The sequence below is a fragment of the Myotis yumanensis genome, unplaced genomic scaffold, assembly GCF_028538775.1.
Source record: "Myotis yumanensis isolate MYYU_CA2020_CCGP unplaced genomic scaffold, mMyoYum1.0.hap1 SCAF_2, whole genome shotgun sequence".
Classification (NCBI taxonomy): Eukaryota; Metazoa; Chordata; class Mammalia; order Chiroptera; family Vespertilionidae; genus Myotis; species Myotis yumanensis.
The window spans coordinates 147,561,949-147,582,474 of NW_027223753.1; the positions used below are offsets into that span (position 1 = coordinate 147,561,949).

The 20,526-nt window shown below is 41.0% G+C and overlaps 1 protein-coding gene across 1 annotated transcript in view; it reads right to left on the reverse strand.

The window, feature by feature from the left end:
- The window catches only part of GUCA1C (guanylate cyclase activator 1C), a 37,708-nt gene that overhangs the window by 15,090 nt on the left and 2,092 nt on the right, over nucleotides 1–20,526 (reverse strand). Inside the window, exons 2-3 of the mRNA XM_070403536.1 lie at nucleotide 17,362; nucleotides 3,431–3,579 (exon numbers count right to left, since the gene is read on the reverse strand). Of these exons, the coding sequence (XP_070259637.1) occupies nucleotides 3,431–3,579; nucleotide 17,362 (150 nt within the window). The remainder of the gene's footprint in view (nucleotides 1–3,430; nucleotides 3,580–17,361; nucleotides 17,363–20,526) is intronic.

Below are 20,526 nucleotides of genomic sequence, written 5' to 3' on the forward strand. Positions count from 1 at the left end.
AGCTCTGAGGCCTCGGCTGCTGAAAGCAGGTATCCGGTTTGTTTGGGTTCTATAATCGAAACTCTGTTTCAACTCCAGCTCTGAGATCCTGGCTGGCTGAAAGCAGGTTACTGGGGTTTTGTTTAGCTTCTATATTTGTGACAATGTTTCAAACTGCAAGCTCAGAGGCCGGCAGCAGCAGGCGGGGAACGTTGGCTTCTTCTGTCACTGGAGCAAGGAAGCCTTCTGTTTGCTTCAAGCTGCCTGGCTGCCGCCTGCCATCTTGGCTGGCAGTTAATTTGCATATCGCCTTGATTAGCCAATGGGAAGGGTAGTGGAGGTATGGCTAATTACCATGTTTCTCTTTTATTAGATAGGACTAGAGGCCCGGTGCACAAAAATTTGTGCACTCGGGGGGGAGGGGAGGTCCCTCAGCCCGGCCTGTGCCCTCTCACAGTCTAGGACCCCTTGGGAGATAACGACCTGCTGGCTTAAGCCTGCTCCCAGGTGGCAGAGGGCAGGCCCTATCCCTAGGTGCAGGCCCTGGTCGGGCTCAGAGCAAGGCCGATTGGGGAGTTGGGGCGCCACCCCCTGTCATGCACAGAGCAGGGCGGATCGGGAGGTTGCGATGCCACCCCTAGTCACGCTCAGGGTAGGGCCGATTGGGGGGTTGGGGCACCGCCCCCTGTCACACTCAAGGCAGGGTCAATGGGGAGGTTGCGGCGCCACCTCCTGTCACTCACAGAGCAGGGCCGATCAGGGGGTTGAGGAGGTCCCCCCTGTCACTCACAGAATAGGGCCGATAGGGGAGTTGGGGCACCGCCCCCTGTCATACACAGAGCAGGGCAGATCAGGGGGTTGGGACACCGCACCCTGTCACACTCAGGGTAGGGCTGATGGGGAGGTTATGGCTCTACCCCGTCACACACAGAGCAGGGCCTGTGGGGGGTTGGGGGAGAGGTTGCGGCGCCGCACCCTGTCACACACAGAGCAGGGCCCATCAGGCGGTGGGGCGCCGCACCCTGTCACACACAGAGCCACAGAGCGATCAGGGGGTTGGGGAGCTCCCCCCTATTAGGCACAGAGCAGGGCTGATCAGGGGGTTGGGGCGCCTTCCCCTGTCACGAACAGAGCAGGGCAGATAGGGAGGTTGTGGCCCTGCCCCCTCTCACACACAGAGCCGCAGGGTGATCAGGGGGTTTGGTTGCTGCCCCCTGTCATGCTGATCCTGGTGCTGGGAGGCCTCGCTGCTTTGCTGATCCCGGTGCTTGGAGCCATATTACCCTTTTACTATACAGGATAGAGGCCTGGTGCACGGATGGGGGCCGGCTGGTTTGCCCTGAAGGGTGTCCTGGATCAGGGTGAGGGTCCCGCTTGGGTGCCTGGCCAGCCTGGGTGAGGGGCTGATGGCGGTTTGCATCTGGTCACACCCCCTTTAGGGTGGGGGTCCCCACTGGGGTGCCTGGCCAGTCTGGGTGAGGGGCTGAGGGCCATTTTCAGGCTGGCGGGTAACTGAAGCTCCCAACATGTCCTTTTTTTCTTTTTCTTTTTTTTTTATTCTGGGCCATCTTTAGCTCTGAGGCTCGGCTCCATCTCTGAGACCTTGGCTGCTGAAAGCAGGTATCTGGTTTGTTTGGGTTCTATAATCGAAACTGTTTCAACTCCAGCTCTGAGATCCTGGCTGGCTGAAAGCAGGTTACTGGGGTTTTGTTTAGCTTCTATATTTGTAACAATGTTTCAAACTGCAAGCTCAGAGGCTGGCAGCGGCAGGCGGGGAACGTTGGAGTCCTCCGTCACTGAAGCAAGCAAGCCTCATGTTCGCTTCAAGCTGCCTGGCTGCCGGCCGCCATCTTGGCTGGCAGTTAATTTGCATATCGCCCTGATTAGCCAATGGGAAGGGTAGCGGAGGTATGGCTAATTACCATGTTTCTCTTTTATTAGATAGGAATAGAGACAAATAGTATCCGATTACTAAATGAATGTCTCCTCTGAGCTTTTATTATTTTAGTTTTTCTACTTTCTTTTTGTTCTCTTCCTAAATATTTTCAGGAAAAACTGAATTAGCTGCCTAATATTTCTTTTTCTTTGACCACTAAGTTATACATTATAATTAATGAAAATCTATGTAATTTTCACATAAGACTTAGACAAGATCACTTTTATCCTTTAGTTCCTCCTAGTTCTTTTGAGACTCTGATGACCCTTTCTCTCCCTGCAAAATTGGTAACACTCAGGGAAAATTTTGCCCTCAGTGTCAAAGGCCTCAGGATCCCTTATGTGCAGATGCTAGGAAAAGAAGCTCTGCTCTGGCTACTACTTTAGAGGTTTTCCCTAACATTCATATGCTGTATTAGATATTCAGTGTTTTTTAAGTAAGTTTGCGTATATTTATTTAAGAAGATATTTTCAAATTAATATGGGGTTAGGCACTCTCTACAGAACATTTTAGATTCTTGATTTTGTGTTGCAACCTGTAGTATATATGCAGAATTTCTAAATTTAGTGCTTATGGAGTTTGATTACACAGTGCTCCTTAATACATTTTTGTGAATGATCTATGTGAGATTAAAGTGGAAACAATAATAGTATTATCATACTTTTGAATTCTTTCCATATGTTGATTATCTCTACATTTGCTAAAGTTTTAAATTTTAACAACTTTTTCCATTTGAGATATTTAATTAAAATTGTAGTTCCAGTCTTCTTTTGCATTTTTACTAATATTTCTGCTATAAATTATGTTTGTAACTCAACTCCTTCATCGATAAATGAAAGAATTTAGACCAGATTATTTCTAAGACATCTGATTCTAACTCTGATTCTGTTATAAAGTCAGTGTATTACATTCATAATGTTTATTTTACTTTATGTCTTCATTTAGGTATAGTCTCCCACTTAATCACCTTTTACTTTGGAATCTATATTATCTCATACAATGATAATAACTATCCCCACCCCATTGGTAAAGGGGGGCTAGATTTATAAAAGGACTTACTAGTATTGAACATTAAAGATGGAAAGGATTGGATATTCCTGAGTTATCTGTCAAAAATACTTTAGTCAGCTCCCAGAAAGATTAGTCCTAAAGTATCTTTATTCTTAGTCCATGTCTCTTGTTATATAAGCCATCTTCCATTTTAGCTGCTCTTTGCAAGATTTTCTGCACCAAGGCAGAGAAAAAAGATAAGCTGTTTTAGAACATCATGTTTATTTCATTTTTCATCTCAATACTCTGCTAAATTTGTGAACTTCAGAGTGGACTACACACAGAAGGAAATGGCTTGCAGCTGTACACTCAGTAACCAATAAGATAGTGAAACTTACATTGTTTCAGCAGCTCCAAATGCATATCCCAAAATAGCCTATCACATAGCTGTCACCAACTCCATAGGGAGGAAAATTGAATTAACTATATAACATTCTCCAAAGGATATTTTACTATTTCACTTACCATGAAGATGTTCAGCAGTTCCTTTTTGTCAATAGAACCATTTCCATCAGCATCATACAGCTTAAAATACTGCTTTAACTTTTGCCCCAGTTTTCCTCGTACAACTAGATTTACAGCAGCAATAAACTCTAAAAAGTCAATAAATCCATCTTATGGAGAGCAAGGTGGAAAGAGAAATAAATATTTTTAAATAACAATTGTTTTTTATTTGAGAAGTTATCATTTATGAGCAGACCTTTTATTTGAGAAGTTAACCCACAAAATTTTAGCACAGAACTTTTTCTTGGTGTTTCATTTTAAAAATAATATATAGGGCCCTGGATGGTGTGGCTCAGTTGATTGAACATCATCCCATGCACCGAGAAGTCACCAGTTCGATTCCTGATCAGGGCACATGCCTGGGTTCAGGCTCAATCACCAGTAGTGGGTGGGCAAGAGACAGCCAATCATGTTTCTTTCTCTTATCAATATTTCATTCTCTCTCCCTTTTTCTCTCTAAAAAGTAAATTAATTAAAAATAATGATAATATATCGGTATGTGTATAGGAAAAATGGGTATAGAAAAAGAAACAAGCCTGACTGGTTTAGACTATACCTAAATGAAGATATAAAGTAAAATATAAAGTAAAACAATGTAAGTTTCACTATCTTATTGGTTACTGAGTGTACTGGGTATAGAAAAAGAAACAAACCTGACTGGATAGAGCGTCAGCCTGCAGAATGAAAGGTCCCAGGTTCGATTCCGGTCAAGGGCACGTACCTTGGTTGCGGGCACATCCCCAGTGGGGAGTGTGCAGGAGGCAGCTGATCAATGTTTCTCTCTCATTGATGTTTCTAACTCTCTATCCCTCTCCCTTCCTCTCTGTAAAAAAATCAATAAAACATATTTTTTTAAAAAAAGAAAAAGAAACAAGTAACTTTAAATATGTAGTTAAATACTTTTTTGGAGAAACTCCCTACTTCTTATACCTAAAATGAAATGGTTCTCAAATGCCATGACAGAAGGTTGAACCCTCACCACTGAGCACCTACAGTGGTTGTCTTCTTCTCGGCATCTTCAGGTGTTGTCTGCCACTCAGGGAGAAGACCGGGTACTCATTTTTAGTGGAAGGGAAGCATCTCAAGTAGCAGATTCTGCTCTCCTTTTAAAGACTCTGGTTGATCATTTTGGACTGCTGAATTCCAGGATTCCTTTTAAGGGACTCATTTTCGGTGTCAACCAAAATTTATGAGCCTCTTTATTCTATTGAGATTTTGTCATATTAGTCCATCTTAGAAAAGATTGTTTAAGGCAGCGGTTCTCAACCTGTGGGTCGTGACCCCTTTGGGGGTCGAACAACCCTTTCACAGGGGTCGCCTAAGACCATCGGAAAACACATGTATAATTACATATTGTTTTTGTGATTAATCACTATGCTTTAATTATGTTCAATTTGTAACAATGAAATTGGGGGTCACCACAACATGAGGAACTGTGTTAAAGGGTCGCGGCATTAGGAAGGTTGAGAACCACTGGTTTAAGGGTTGCAAGTTTAGGTAGTTCTTCTATCCTTTTTTAAACTGGTGAAATGTTCTGAGTTGAAAAAGACAAAGTTGTGTAATTCATAAGAACCATACACTTCAAACTTTGTTCAGCCAAACATTCAACCATCTTAAGAAAGGTGGCCAGCTCTGGTGTGTGACTCACTCTGCTATTTTTCCATGAGTTCAGATGCCAGTGATAGCATATCCAGCCCAAGACATGCAGTCAGCTGCATTTTCATTGGAATATTTGGAATGTCCAGTCTTTTTTAAAAAATCTTTATTATTGAAAATATTACATGCATCCTCTTTTCCCCCCATTGATTTCTTTCAGCCTGCACCCACCCCCCACCCCTGGCCTTCACCACCCTATTGTCTGTGTCCATGGGTTATGCGTTTATGCATACAAGTTCATTGGTTACCATTTGCAGCAACATGGATAGGATGTCGTCTTTCTTACAAAACAGGATGTGACATAAAGTACCCATTTCCCTTGGAAATAAAAAGTGTTAGTGTAAAATGATATGTGTTTGTCTTGAGTCTAATTCCACCAGATCTCTAAGAAAAGCAACTGAGAAATCAACAGTAGGTCTGGATGTGAAGCAGAGCCTGTTTGGTTGGGTAAGGGTTTTTTGAAAAAAGGCAACTACAACATCTTTGACATTGGAAGCCAATGTGCTAATCACTATAGTGTTATCTTCAAAATGTATTACATTTTTAAATATTCTTCATGCTGTGAATATTTTACCTCTATAGTTACAAATATGTAAAAAAGCATAAAATATTTAAAAATCATATCACTACATTTGCGTATTAGAGTTTTACATTTTACAGCTTAGGCATCTTTACTCCACTGATAACTTTAATACTTCTAATGAGATAAGACATGGGCTAACAGATTGGTGTCTGGTTGAATGAGTCTCCTAAAGGAAGTTTGCTCAAGTATATAAAACGTAAAGTGATTTTACCTTTTCTCCATCTGCCTTTTCTATTGCCTCTTTCCACTACCTTATTAATCCTTAGCAGAGCTGTGACTGAGACAAGGAAAACATGTTTTATAGAGCTGAAATTTAAGATGACATCAAGATATTGTATCTCCAGATTTGGCAGGATATGACCATAATTTCTCAGAAACAGAACTGACAGGTGCAGCAGATGTAACCTGGGTGGACAGTATCCAACCAGGGGCACATCTGCTCCCAGGTCTTCCTACTGTGTCTTTAGAGCTGACCAATCAACACAGCTGTTTCCTGGGTGGTTATTGTGCATGTTTACCCAAAGGTCACAGAAGCACCCTCCCTGCAAAGACTGAGCTGGCTAGTTATAAAGTTGATCCTCCAGTGTTCCCATTACAACCTGATATGTTGTGGTGGTTTGTTTCATTTTTCAAATCCTGCATCAGTGATCACAGTTTTCAGTGTCACCTGCATGATGAATGGCAACAGGCTAGATTGAGTAATGTTGCCTGTAGAACAGTTGGTATTTTTGATGAGACACAGCGGGTGGGTGGCCCTAGCACCTTCCAATTCAGGCTCTGAAAGCTCTGGGCAAACCCAGAGATGAGCATCAATATTTTTATTGTATGGTTTTAAAATGGACAACCTGCTTAATCTACAGCTAAAGTTGATTATGGGTACAAAACCTTTCTACTGAGACAAGGGCAGCCTCTTCAAAAGCTCTTGGAAAAAAAATATTTCCTGTTTGCATTTCAACATTTTGTTATGTAGTCAAGCAAATTACTCCTTACAGTCTGCAGCCAACCTTCTTTCCAATTATTTTTCTGTTAAGATTTTGTAGAAATGTGCATTAGGGAGATGATCCCAGTGAGTGTGATTTAATAGCTTGTGTGAGTGTTGGAAAGGGGTTTAGATAAATGCTATTCTATAAAGCAAAAGAAAAAAGCTATTGTCTTCCGTTAATCTACAGATTTCAAGGATGGGAATGGGGGCTGAGTTACAGAGAAGGTGAGGGGTGAGGTGTCCCTGCAAATGTGAATGCAGCAGAGAATGCAAATCCAAAGAAACACTGTTATGGTCATAGTTCTGTATTTGGGCTACAGGAGTCCCCAGGACACACAAAATTGTCTGGAGATGTCAGAGTGGGGTTCTTAAACGCCCTGTATTAGGATTATGTCAGAACAGTGAAATATGCAGATTCCTAGACCCCAACTCCAAACAATAGCATCAAAACTCCTTGGGATGGGGTATAAGAGTCTGTATTAAATGCTCCCAGGTGAGTCAAAGATATCCCAAGACTAGGAAGCCATGGACCTAAGCTGTTTTTCTTATCCACATCTTTCTTTGTAGGCAATGTAATCATCTAGCTATCTCTCCAAACGGCTATTGTAAGTGTGACTTATTTTTACATGAATTTATGTAACCTTATAAGACTAATTAGAAAAATTAATACTGACATAGTCACACAAATACAGTCCAGCAATCAAAAATTAATTTCAAAATAACAGCCAGTCTTTACTTTCATTTCTGGAACAAACACGAGTTGCACAAATTTATGCATTTCTTCACAGCACCCCTCCCTCTTCCATCTGCTCTTTCACGTGCTCCCTGCTGCTCAGTCTTCAACAATCTCCATAGCCCAGTGTGTTCACTGCCAGCCTAGGGTGAGAACATTTCACTCTCTTACTCCACCAATTTTTCTCATTATTCTGCATCACAAAATCCTAGAAAATCAGTTTGGCAATGGCAGGATCCTCTTTAGAGGATGAGGGAGGTTGCAAATTGGGAACACACAAAGCCATTCCATGAGCCTTAGGAATGAAGAGTTTGGGAGGATGTATACAAAATAATTTTAATCCAACACATTTATAGATTTATACATCTGAGGATGGAGTGGTTTACAAAAGAGTCAAAATAGAGGTCAAGATATGGAAGCATGATAGTTTCTCAGGCTCCTGGGAGAGTTTGGCTCCATTAATATAAGTCATTTTATAGAAAGGGTTTAAAACAAGAAAAAGAGGGGAATATATATATATATATATATCTGGAGACTTTAAATTTAAGCTTTCTCATGGTCTCTCAAATGTGTGAAAACTATAAGCATGCTTTTTACATCTTTAAATATATATATATATATATATATATATATATATATATATATATATATATTTCCTGTAGCATTTCTATCCAACAGAAAACCCATAGGTGAAATATGTGGCCTCCAGGCAATGTTCATGACCTGCCAAAAATCACAGTTATTTTCAGGATATAATAAATTTGAAATGCAGGTAGAAAGTTGAATTATAAAGCTTATATGCATATGAAAATAATTATTTCATTTATTACTAAGAGTTATGATTTATATTTTAAAAAGGGAATAAAGTCCATGTTCCAAGCACTGTACTAGTCACTTTCCATGCATTATCTTTAATTCTAACCACAACCTTACAAATAGCCTTATTATTATTATTATTATTTTATAGAGGAGAAAAGTGATTGTCAGAAAACTTAAACTAGTTAAAGTAACAGGACTAGGATGTGGGAAAGTCCAAGGTTTAAACCCAGTCAGCCTTACTTTAAGATTTTGTTCTTTGTACCACCCTATTGTGTCCCCAAAACTCATTACAACTGAGTTCTCTTTCTTTAAGAGGTGTCCATAGGCTTGAAGAGATGGGGCATGCTCCATGCAGCATGTTGCTCTGGATTCCTATGTGTGAACTCTTTTGTCGCACAGTTGCATAAAGTAAGGGAACTCTGAGTGTCTGAGATGAAGCCCCTTGGAGCTTGTGCTGCCTTCATACCTGGTGCTGCCCAAGTAAAGCTGGCCTGTCTGCTCTAAGCTGCTTAGCATCAGGGAGACTTGTGAGCCCAGAGGGTTCTTGGGCCTACCACTTCCAGCCCCTCCTTCATCCTGCTCCTTAGCCATCTGGCCCAGCAGGACAAAAGTTGTTCATTCTCCTCTTGCCATGTCCTGCTGCCTGGTGTCTTTGATGAACATTTCCTCTTTCCATTTTTAATCCTTAACCCCTGTCTCCCACCCCATAAACAACAGCCTCTCCCAGGAAATTTACCCAGCTGCCCCTCCAGGACCTGAAGCGTACCTACTGGTCCTGCTTTCGTCGATCCTATTCTTAGTCTTCATCCATGCTCTTGGCTAGGAATCTATAGCCTTTCTTTGCTGTGTAGCTGGTTCTTGCTTTGGCTCAGCATTTCCCCCTCTTCAGGGCCTCACACCTGCATTACAGCCCTGAGTAATCCTCCCATTCTCCCCACCCTGTAAAGTCCCTGGGTAAGATCTCACTGTGGATGTCATCCAATATATCTAATATGGTCCTGCCATCTCTCTCTCTCTCTCTCTCTCTCTCTCGCTCGCTCTCTCTCTCTCTTTGCTTGATAACCCCAAGAAGCAGAGACATTAGGGTAACTTGTCTTCATTTACTTGACTCAAATTATAGAATTAAAGCTCTGGAAAAAGTCCTTCGTTTTGCAGATGAGAAATAGACTAGACTATTAATAATAATAATAATAGTCATGATGACAATGATAACTATTGGTGTTAATATCATACTTGCTATACGTATCGTGCCAGGTATTGTACTTTACACACATGAGCTCATTTAGCTCTAACAAGACTCTACACAGTACTGACCAAGAAACATCATCCTGGGTCTAGTGACACTAAGACCATAGAATAGAGATAACTGTTATAATAACAACTAGAGATAAAACCTCATTTGTTCTAGTGGAGCCTCTTATTCAGGAAAACAAATAATTCAAATCTAACAGAAATCCACCAAACTATAGACCCAGATTAACCCCATGTCCTCCCACAACATTAACTTCCTGCCACTTTTCACAGAATCACTATCTATGAAAAATGTATGAATTGTCACAGCCCTTAACCTAAAGACATGTAGATGTTTTCTTTTTTCACATGTGACACTTTTCATTGACATTTTACCAGCTGTTGCGGGTCAGTAGCAATGTAAGAAGTGAAATGTTTGAAAATGGTTATTCAGATGGTCAAAAGGAAAGAAACCCGAGAGCTGGTGTAAGCACATTACAGGATTGAGCCAACACTTATTAGGGATATTTAATTTGCATTTTAGGAATTGCAAGGAAGGCAGGCAACATAAGGGCCACCTCTATGATGACAAATACCTGTGAATATTTTTTAAATACTTTTGTAAATTTTTACAATTTATAAGGGAAATGTTATGTTCAACATATATGACCTTATCCATTTTCACCTCCAGGCAATTATATTAATAAGAAACACAGACTCCCTCTCAGCCATGGAATTGCTGGAATGTCCTGAGGAGCGACTCCCCTCTGTAAGATGAGAAACATACACTAGCTTGGTAAATTGGTTCTCTAATGTGATCTTTATGCAGATCAGACACGGTTGTTCTTGATCAACCATGACTATACAAAATCAAGGATCCTAGGACACAGGTTTCTTATAATATTTACTCACCAAGCGTTTGATTATGAATAGGTTTCCTGAGTGTATCAGCAAGCCTTGACCATCTGCCCCCAGGAGGCAGTCAGCTCAGCAGCTGTCCGACCCACTGTGAATTAAAAGCCCATCTCATGTGTGATTGGGGAAGCAAGACAATTGTCCGAGCTTGATCATTTCTGAATGAGCTAATTACAGCCGTGGCAGCCTTTTGCAAGGCATTTCCTCAGGTAGCCAAGGTGGGTTTCCTCTTATAAATACTTGTCTCCTTAAACTGACATTGCAACAGATACAATAAAATCCAGCCTCACCCAGATGCAGTCACCCTGTCTCCTAATGGTGTTGCATTTTTTAGGAAAGAGCCTGGATCCTTGTTCTTTAATGAATAGAAGAGGAGAGTAGAAGATGTAGAAATGGTGGAATAGATGGTGGAACATATCTACAAGTAACAGACCATGTAATACTTGCTTCAAGGCCATGTTCCTTTACCAAGACTGCAAATAAAAAAAGTTGAGGAACTGCTTCTGGATTAGTAGTTTTGGACCTAGAATCCCTTTTTTGTATGTATCCATGGTACACAGCTCTTTGGTGGCAGGAATGGCCCTAGAACCCAGTTTTTTGCCACTTTGTGGTCTTTCTAGTCTAGCAGTGGTGCTCATGTCTGGCTGCACATCCCAACCACATTGCAACTTGAAACAAGCAAAACAAAATGAAACCTTGCTTTGATTCAATTGGACTGGAATGGAGATCCAGCCACTGGTATTCTATCTAATAAAAGCCTAATATGCAAATCGACTGAACAGCAGACTGACTGGTTGCTATTATGCACACTGACCACCAGGGGGCAGACACTCAACACAGGAGCTGTCCCCAGCCTGCAGGCCCCAGGCCAGCCAAGATGGGTGCCAGCAGGGGCCCCTGATCACCCCACCAGTCGCCCCACAGATCGGCCTTGATTGCCAGCCAGGCCTAGAGACCCAACCCATGCATGAATTTCATGCACGGGGCCTCTAGTTTTTCATAATAACCCCACGTGCTTCTACTATGTAGCCAGAATTGAGAAGCACAATTCCAACAGATTTTGTTAAAATATATGAGTTACAACAGCCAAAGTTTAAATGTATACCAGCAGGCACAATTGATATCTTTAATGGGTAAAATTCTGTGAAAGGCTCAGCCAAATGTTAATAATGGATGATATATGTGAAAATGTTCTGTAAATTATAATGTGCTAAACAAATATGAGGTGTTTTATTATCACCAGCAAATGTCTCCTGAGATCATCTATGTTGGTGGTTGTGAAGTTAATAGCCTTGGTCTTTACCCTTAAGAGACTGCAGTCTAAGAGATGGTCATTTGTTTCCAGTAAATGTGCCCGAAGGAGAGCAGCGGTAATTGTGGTCACCTTGTAGGTCAGGCAGCCGGACACTGCCTTACAGACTGCAGGGCAGCCAGGGGGTTAATGAATGGCAGCGATTATGACTCAAGTTAAAAGCCAGGTGGCCTGCTCCAATTTTTTTCCCCAAGAAACCTCTCTTAATTAAACCTTAAGAAATATCAAAGGATGAAAAACAGAATCAGTGTTAGAGCTCTCAAAGGATAACAAGTTTGTTCATCTGAAGGCAACAAAAGAAGTAAAAAAAGAAAGCACATGAAATTCAATGTCATGAATTCCTTTGTAATGAAAAACAAAAGTAAAAACAAAAAGAACAAACTGGAAAAAGTATTCATGACAGACACTGCAGAGGGTTACTACATATATAACATAAAAACCTTCACATTAGTTAAGAAAAAAAAATCCAATCCATAAACCAGCAAAAGGCAAACATAAATGGGTTTCTTTTCAAATCACATAAATCTTTTGCTTGCTCCAGTTTTTAAGGGCTCTCACACAAAGAGAAGCGAAGGAAGCAGATAACCAAAGGTCACTTCTGAATTTCAAGTAGAGCTGGAACTCCCATGCAGGAGGTGTCCTAGTTAGGTTAAGAAGACAGTCAAAACCCTAAAAAATGATTCCCATTTAACTAATTTCATTCTCGGATGGGCAACCATTGCAAGGGACCAATATTGCCTCAAACAGCACAAATGAATGTCTACGGCTCTGGGATCAATAGAGATGAGAAATGGTGGGAAAGCAACTCCTGCCCCTGAAGGCACTCTTTCATTTGGAAATAGAATTTGAAATTGATAAAAAGTAGCGTTAATCTTCACTGTTATGAAAACTGCGGGGGTTGAGGTCAGAGTTATCTACATTTTACAGATAAACATATCATCTCTTTGTGGGCTGTATTTCACGTTTTTGCCAAGTTTCCTCCTATGTTATTTCACAGGAGCTCAGTGAAATGCAGGCAGGATAGGTCTTGCCTGATTTTAGAAGTGATAACTTTAACATAAAGAGATTATGAGTCTCGTCCAAGATTACACACAGCAGTAGGGTCAGAGCTGAGGGGCTGGGCCACCATCCCCATGATGACAAAGAGATTCGCCACAGGACTTATCTAAAAATAGCAAGGACTTCTGATACATTAAAGCTAGGATTTGATTTGTGAGGATATTTATAGGAAAACGAACATGTACTAAATCCCACAGGTTAGCGCTTACCCTCACTCTTCTTTCATTCACCATTCCCTCACTCTTGCTTCCCAGGAGTTGTCTGAGGCTGCTCACTTAAGTAACCTGAAAATTTGCTTTGGCTGTTTTGTTTTATCCTAGTGTTTAGATGTATTCTAGTTCTGACAACTGTTTTTCCACCTTAAACCATCATTTTATTCCTGGTTTGATTTCCAAACCCACAGATTCAGAGAAACCATTTTACCTCCCTTGTTGATCTCAGAGTCTTAAGAGGCAAATCTTCGAACAAGTGTTCTGGGTCCATTTCCCCTCCAACCCCAGCGGCATCTTTACTCCTGCTCCAACAACCAGGCTTTTCTTACCCCACGTCTGCTCATTAGAAAATGTCTCCTGCATGCACACATCTGGCAAATGGTTATTCCTAGAGCACCTTTGATCCTATCTAAGGCTGTCACTGGCACTGTTTGGATAAAATCCAGATGTCTCGGTGTGTCCCTGAGGGACATGCATTTACCTTCTTACCTAATACAGGAGCAAGAACACAAACCAGGAGCCAGAGGGACCATGAACTGACTTTCTAAAGCTCTAGAATAGATTCTCCAAGCAAGTCACCCACTACCAGCATCTCATGCTCTGAGTGTCTTATGCAGCCCCAACAACAGGCTGGTTACCTGTATGGAGCAAAGGATACAGATGAGGTGCCTGGAGTTGTGCTCCCTTGGCCTTAGTTAAGTTCCCCATACCCTTCTTTTTTCTATCTCATACTTTAATTTAAGCTTTCCTCTTCATTGAAATTCTCAACTCCTTTGTTAAAGTTGAAATACCACAACAAGTTAGAGTATAGCCCTTCGGGTCAGACTGCCAGCATTCCAATCCTGCTGTGTAGTTTTAGACAAGTTAGATAACCTGTCTGTACCTCAGTTTCTTCATCTGTAAAATGGGAATGATAAAAATGGTACCTACTCTTATATTATTGTTGTGAGAATTCTGAGATAATAAACATAATGTCCTTAAAACAGTGACTGATACAGAAATAATTGATAATTCGAGTTCTTCACTTTGTTCGAGATCCCCAAATGCCTCAACTTCTCCAGAAAGCCTTTCCTAACTAACTCTACAGCTTAGTCTTCATTGCATCTCCTGGGCCCAATAAATGTACCTTGAATAGAGTAGTCATGCTAGTATGTCATATTATACAGCCTTATTTTATTCTTTGAGCATTTAATCTTGGTATAATGTGTATCCTCAAGTAATTTTTCAATTCTTTGGGGGCACAGAAAATCATGTCTTCTACCTACCTACTCACCCTCATCCTCCCACACCTCCACAATTTGAGTGTGATTTTTCTACCTACCCTGAGGGGATAAAATTAAAGACTTCCCTGGCCCTTTCATCCAGACTGCTTGTTTAGGAAGAGGCTGGACCACAGGTCACATTACTGGGCAGGGTTTTAAAACTCAGGCAGTGTTGCTCAGTGGTTGAGCATTGACCCAGGAACCAAGAGGTCCCAGTTCAATTCCCTGTCAGGGCACATGCCCGGTTGTGGACTCAATCACCAGTAGGAGGTGTGCAAGAGGCAGCTGATGAATGTCTCTCTCTTATCGATGTTTTTCTCTATCCCTCCCCTTCCTCTCTCTCCAAAAATCAATAGAAACACATTTTTAAAAATAAATAGATAAAAGCATCCTTATAATACCCAAGACCCATCTGGAACCTTGCAACTAGAGTTGGGCTTTGCCCTCTCAATCTTTGATTATTTACCACCTTTTATTTGTTGAGAATGCATTTGTCACCCCTCTATATTGTAAACTCCTTTGAGGAAAGGAACCAATTTCTATTCATCTTTGTACCTACTTTCCTTCCGCAAGCCTCCAGGTCTTCAATAAATATTTGCAAGTGAAGTGGGATAATAATATGATGTAATCAGGATGTGACTTTGCCCCCTGGAAATCCTCTCTACCATCCAGCCGTCCCACGTTCAGTAAAGACATTTATTGCTCGAGAGATAAGTCTTTATAGCAAAACAAGCAGAAATCAAATGTTCATTCTTAGATCTTGAGTTTCAGGAATTTAAGTCTTCCAGGATTCTGAGAATAAAATTGGTGCCATTAACAAAAAATTTCGAAGAATATATAAATTACAGCCAGTTTCTCTAGTTTCTCCTGGCTACTCCCAAAGTAGATAAAGATTCCATAGACTGGGGAAGTATGGAATAGGGACGGAAGAGTTACACGACACTGGGCTGTGGGGAGGAGGAGGGAGAGGGTACCACTGTGAAAGGCCAAGAATGGTTGGAGGGCTGGGTGACAGATACGCCAGGTGGGGTTGGCAGATGTAAAAGCAGAAGCACCTATGATTCACTGACTGGGTGGAAACTCGCCAAGTTTCCCTGAGCCTGACATAGTTTTGGAGGAAAGGCTGTAAGGAGTACTGGTCGGACAATTCTGAGCCAGTCTACAAGGCTTCTGTGCCTAGGAGTATAAAGTAACCGAGAGAAAACTGGACCCAGCAGGCCCAGCTGAGCAAGACAGCAGCCTTCTTAGTGAAGTAGGAGGTGAGACATGATGCTATCTCAGCAAATGCCTATTTATACCTTGAGGTTTAGATGTGCCCATGGGGTTTATATGCAACCCTGGAAAATGGAGGGAGACCTCTCCTTGGTAAAACGGGGACTAAAAGTATAAAGTAACTGCATTATAAAAAACAAAAGTTACATTTCTTCAATGCCTGAGCATATGAGCTGAAATTCTTTTCTCTACGCAAGTTAAAAATATTTCATATTGGTGCAGCTACTGTGGAAAACAGTATGGAGTTTCCTCAAAAAATTAAAAATGGATCTACTACAGCCGTGGGCAAACTACGGCCCTCAGGCCGGATCCGGCTGGTTTGAAATGAATAAAACTAAAAATAAAAAAAAAAGACCGTACCCTTTTATGTAATGATGTTTACTTTGAATTTATATTAGTTCACACAAACACTCCATCCATGCTTTTGTTCCGGCCCTCCGGTCCAGTTTAAGAACCCATTGTGGCCCTCGAGTCAAAAAGTTTGCCCACCCCTGATCTACTATATGACCCAGTGATTCCTCTTCCAGGAATATATCTGAAGAAACCTGGAACATTAGTTAGAAGAATATATGTAGCACTATTAAGCCAAGACTTGGAAGCAGCTAAAGTTCCATCAGTAGGTAAGTGTTTAAAAAAGCTGCAGTACATTTATACAATGGAATACTACTCAGCTGTAAAAAAGAAGGAAATCTTAGCTTGTTCCACAGCATGGATGGACCTGGAGAGTAATATGTTAAGTGAAATCAGCCAGTCAGAGAAAGACAAGCACCATATGATTTTACTTATATGTGGAATCTAATGAAGAAAACAAACAAACAAAATAGAAACAAACTCATACAGAGAACTGTCTGACAGGTGTTAGAGGGGAGGGGGTTTGGGGAACTGGGTGAAAAAATGTGAAGGGATTAAGTAAAACAAATAAACAAAAACCTCATAGACACAGACAATAGTATGGTGATTACCAGAGGGAAAGAAGGATGGGGGTAGATAGAAGAGGGTAAAGGGGAGATAAATGATGACAAAAAGAGACTAGACTTTGGGTGGTGAATGCACAATACAATATATAAATGATGTATTATAGAATTGTACACATAAAACCTTTATAATTTTATTAACCAACTAGAGGGTCGGTGCACAAAATTCATGCATGGGGTGTTGGGGGGTGTCCCTTAGCCCAGCCTGCACCCTCTCCAATCTGGGACCCCTCGAGGGATGTCCGACTGCCCTCTCACAATACAGGACTGCTGGCTCCCAACCGCTCGCCTACCTGCCAGCCTGATCACCCCCTAACTACTCCCTTGCCAGCCTGATTAATGCCTAACTGCTCCCCTGCAGGCCCGATTGCCCCTAACTACTCTCCCCTACAGGCCTGGTTCCCCCCAACTGCCCTCCCCTGCAGGCCTGGTTCCTCCCAACTACTCTCCCCTGCTGGCCTGATAACCCACAACTGCCCTCCCCTGCTGATCATCTTGTGGCAGCCATCATGAGTCCACATGGGGGTGGCCATCTTTGACAACATGGGGGTGGCCATCTTGTGTGTTGGAGTGATGGTCAATTTGCATATTACCTCTTTATTTTATAGGATGTCACCCCAATAAATTCAATACAATTTTTTAATGTATGTATTTTTTTCCAGAGAGTATTTGAATTTATTTATTTTATTTTTTTGTTAATCCTCTCCGAAGGATATTTTTCCATTGATTTTTAGAGAGAGTGTAAGGGAGAGAGAGGTACAGAGAGAAAGAAACATCCATGTGAAAGAGACACATTGATTGGTTGCCTCTCACACACATCCTGACCCAGACCAGGGGATCTGCAACCAAGATATGTGCCCTTGACCAGAATCGAACCTGGGACCCTTCAGTCTGCAGGCCAATGTTCTATCCACTGAGCCAAATCAGCAAGGGCAATTTAAAAAAAATTCATGAATAAATTTTAAAAACCTTCCTTGAGATAATCACTCCAATTGGGCACTAAGTAAGAATTTGAAAGACACAGTGGCCATCCTTGGTATAAATATGAGAGAAGGAGAGAAGGAGAAAAAAAGAGAAGGAGAGAAGAATGGAAAGGAAAAAGTGTGTGTATAAAAAAGTGAGGATACTAAAATTGTCACTTCCCCTATTATTTTATTTAATTATTTTGAAAATATCTGTTCAACATCTACTTTATGCCATAGGTGCCTGGTCTGAGGAAGCCATGTAACCAATCCATGTATGTCTCTCACATCGATGGTTCTCTCCCTCTCCCCTCTGCTCCCTTCCTCTTCCTCCCACTCTCTCTAAAAATCAATGGAAAAAATTTCCTCGAATGAGCATTAACAAAAATAAAAAAAATAGAGTCTTTATTGTTATATTGAATAATGAAGTCCTTGTAGGTGAAATCATATAATGTTTGAGTGGGTTTTTTATTATAAAAATTTTTCAGAAAAAAAATAAGACTTCAAAGCAAAATGACAAAATTTTGATGTATTGAAATGGATTATGGGTCAATGGGAGTTAATTATTCTACTTTTGTATATGTGTAAAATTTTCGTAATAAATTTTTAAGTCGCTTCAGTTTAAATTTTGAGGGTGGGTTTTTTTGCAGTTAGTCTTGTGTTTTTTTCCAAATGCACTATTAAATTGGCTAAATAGCAATTAATAATATTGCCTTGAAATTCTCAAACATAGTAGATAATGCATCAATGTCATCTTTTCAGGTCTTCCTCCCTGAGTCCCCTTCCTTCTTTTCCACCTGGATTAGCAGCATGTTGGGCTTTCTACATAATATTTTATCTGGACTTTCCTTCTCCATGATCCTGGATGGAACATATTTATTTTCCTATGTTGGATTCACTCTCTTCGTCTTTGTCAATAGATGCCTTCATTTTACTGAAGCATGTGCTCCAGTAGCTTCCTACGGGGGGAAAAAAAATAAGTGTGAAGTAAAATTTTCAGTCATTGAATGTCTTTATTTTCTCTCACATTTGATTTGGCTTGATACTTTCCCCCTCAGAATTTTGGAAGCATTTATCTATTTACCTGTACTTTTAGACTCTTATAAAGGTCTTAAGAAGCCTGAGGTTATTTTACTTTTTTGAGAGAGAGAAGAAGAGAGATGAGAGAAAAGAGAAGAGGGCGAGAGAGAAACCTGCAACCTAAGTATGTGCCCTAACCAGGAATCAAACCTGCCACCTTCTGGTGTAGAAGATGATGCTCCAACCAACTGAGTCACACTGGCCAAGTAAGGCTATTTTGATTTCCATTTATTTCCCTTTTGGAAGATTTTAGGATCTTCTTTTAACCATGTTTGCAAAACTTTTCAGCATATGCTGTAGGTTGATCTTTTTCTATTTATTGTGCGGGGCCCTTGCGTCTGATAGGTCTAGGAAATTGTTCTAGTTTGTTTTGTTATAATCTTACATTTTCTCTGGGCTCTTTTTCTGTGACTCTTATTCATTGGATATTAGACCTCTTAATTCAATTTAAGACATTTACTTGGAGAAATGCTATATGGAAGGAAATAGGAAGAAAGTCAGGGAAGCTTGGGGGAGATGTCAGATCAAAATGTCAACCTGACCCAGGTGAAGAGAGCGAGAAAAGTGTCCTAAATACTCCTTAAACCTATGGTTGTGGACAAAGCCTCCAGGGAATCCTTGAGTCAAAGTCAGGTGACAATGGAATCCCCTGTCTTTTAGGAATGAATAGGCCTTATTATTTCTGCTGCACTCATTCACTGGTGGTTATCTAAATCCAGGCATGGACTCAACACAAGTGCAGTGATGGGTCTCAAAGTGACTTACTGGGGCCAATGGTCAATTAACTAATTGCCTTTCCTTGTGGTCTGAGTTGCCAACATCAGTACGTTTTACAATCATATGACTTTGAATGCATTCGTCTATGTCCTGTGCCTGGAACTGTGACAGGCACATTATAATAAGCACTCAGAGAGCATTAACTATTGTTACTGAGTGCCAAAGAGAAGCCTGCAAGGGTGTGGGGTTGGGCAAAGGACTTGTTATAAACTTGCTACTCTAACCTTCAGACTCTATTTACTTTTACGTCATGCACTATTCAAATAAGTTTGGTTAACTTGAGTACAAGACAAACCCAGGTTTAAAAAAGGCAGAGTAAAGCCCTAGCTGGTTTGGCTTGGTGGATAGAACGTCGGCCTGTGGACTGAAAGGTCTCAGGTTCGATTCGGGTCAAGGACACGTGCCTGGGTTTCGGGCTAGATCCCCAGTAAGGGGAGTGAAGGAGGCAGCTGAACAGTGATTCTCTCTCATCATTGATGTTTCTATCTCTCTCTCCCTTCCTCTCTGAAATTAATTTTAAAAAATTTAAAAAATGGCAGAGTAAAAAGAGATTGGAATATTAAAGCTTTAACAAAGGCAGGTATTTTCAGGAATTTTAACATTACGAAGCTTAGCCCCAGCAACTTCAATAGGCATGGGTGCTTCATGGTATTTTATAAATGTAACAACCAATGTTCATAATAATGAGTGATAAGAAGAAAATGTTTTGCCAGCACTTTGAGGAGGAGGAAAGTATGAAATGCATTTTAGAATGACTTCTCCCCAGAACAGGTAAAGCAGCAGAGGAGCTCCACAGAAAGAGTAAATCCTTCAGCTTATGGACAGCTGATAGTTTTATTGATCTCATTACATCCATGGCTCTTTTGTTTTCCTTTGCATAATTGCATGTCATTTTTACTATCACTTGATAATGAACAATCATTAGCCTTCTCATTTTATGACCTGATTTTATGTTGAGATCCCCACACCTTTCATGGCATTTGTCATCACTGCCTGGTGCTCTTGCTTTCTAAGCAAACATAAAATCTCTACAATAAATTACAAATGCTAGCAGAGCTTCCAAGTCATTTACATTCCTGAGATGGGCTTGGCCACCACGTGGCTGTCACTGAGAGGATTCTCACTCCTATGGCACATGCCCTAGGCCGTCTGCCTGGACATGGTCTGGCCCTGCTTCCCTGACAGCCGGCTTCCTTTTGTTTCTACTCAGCACTACCTGTCACGTGCTC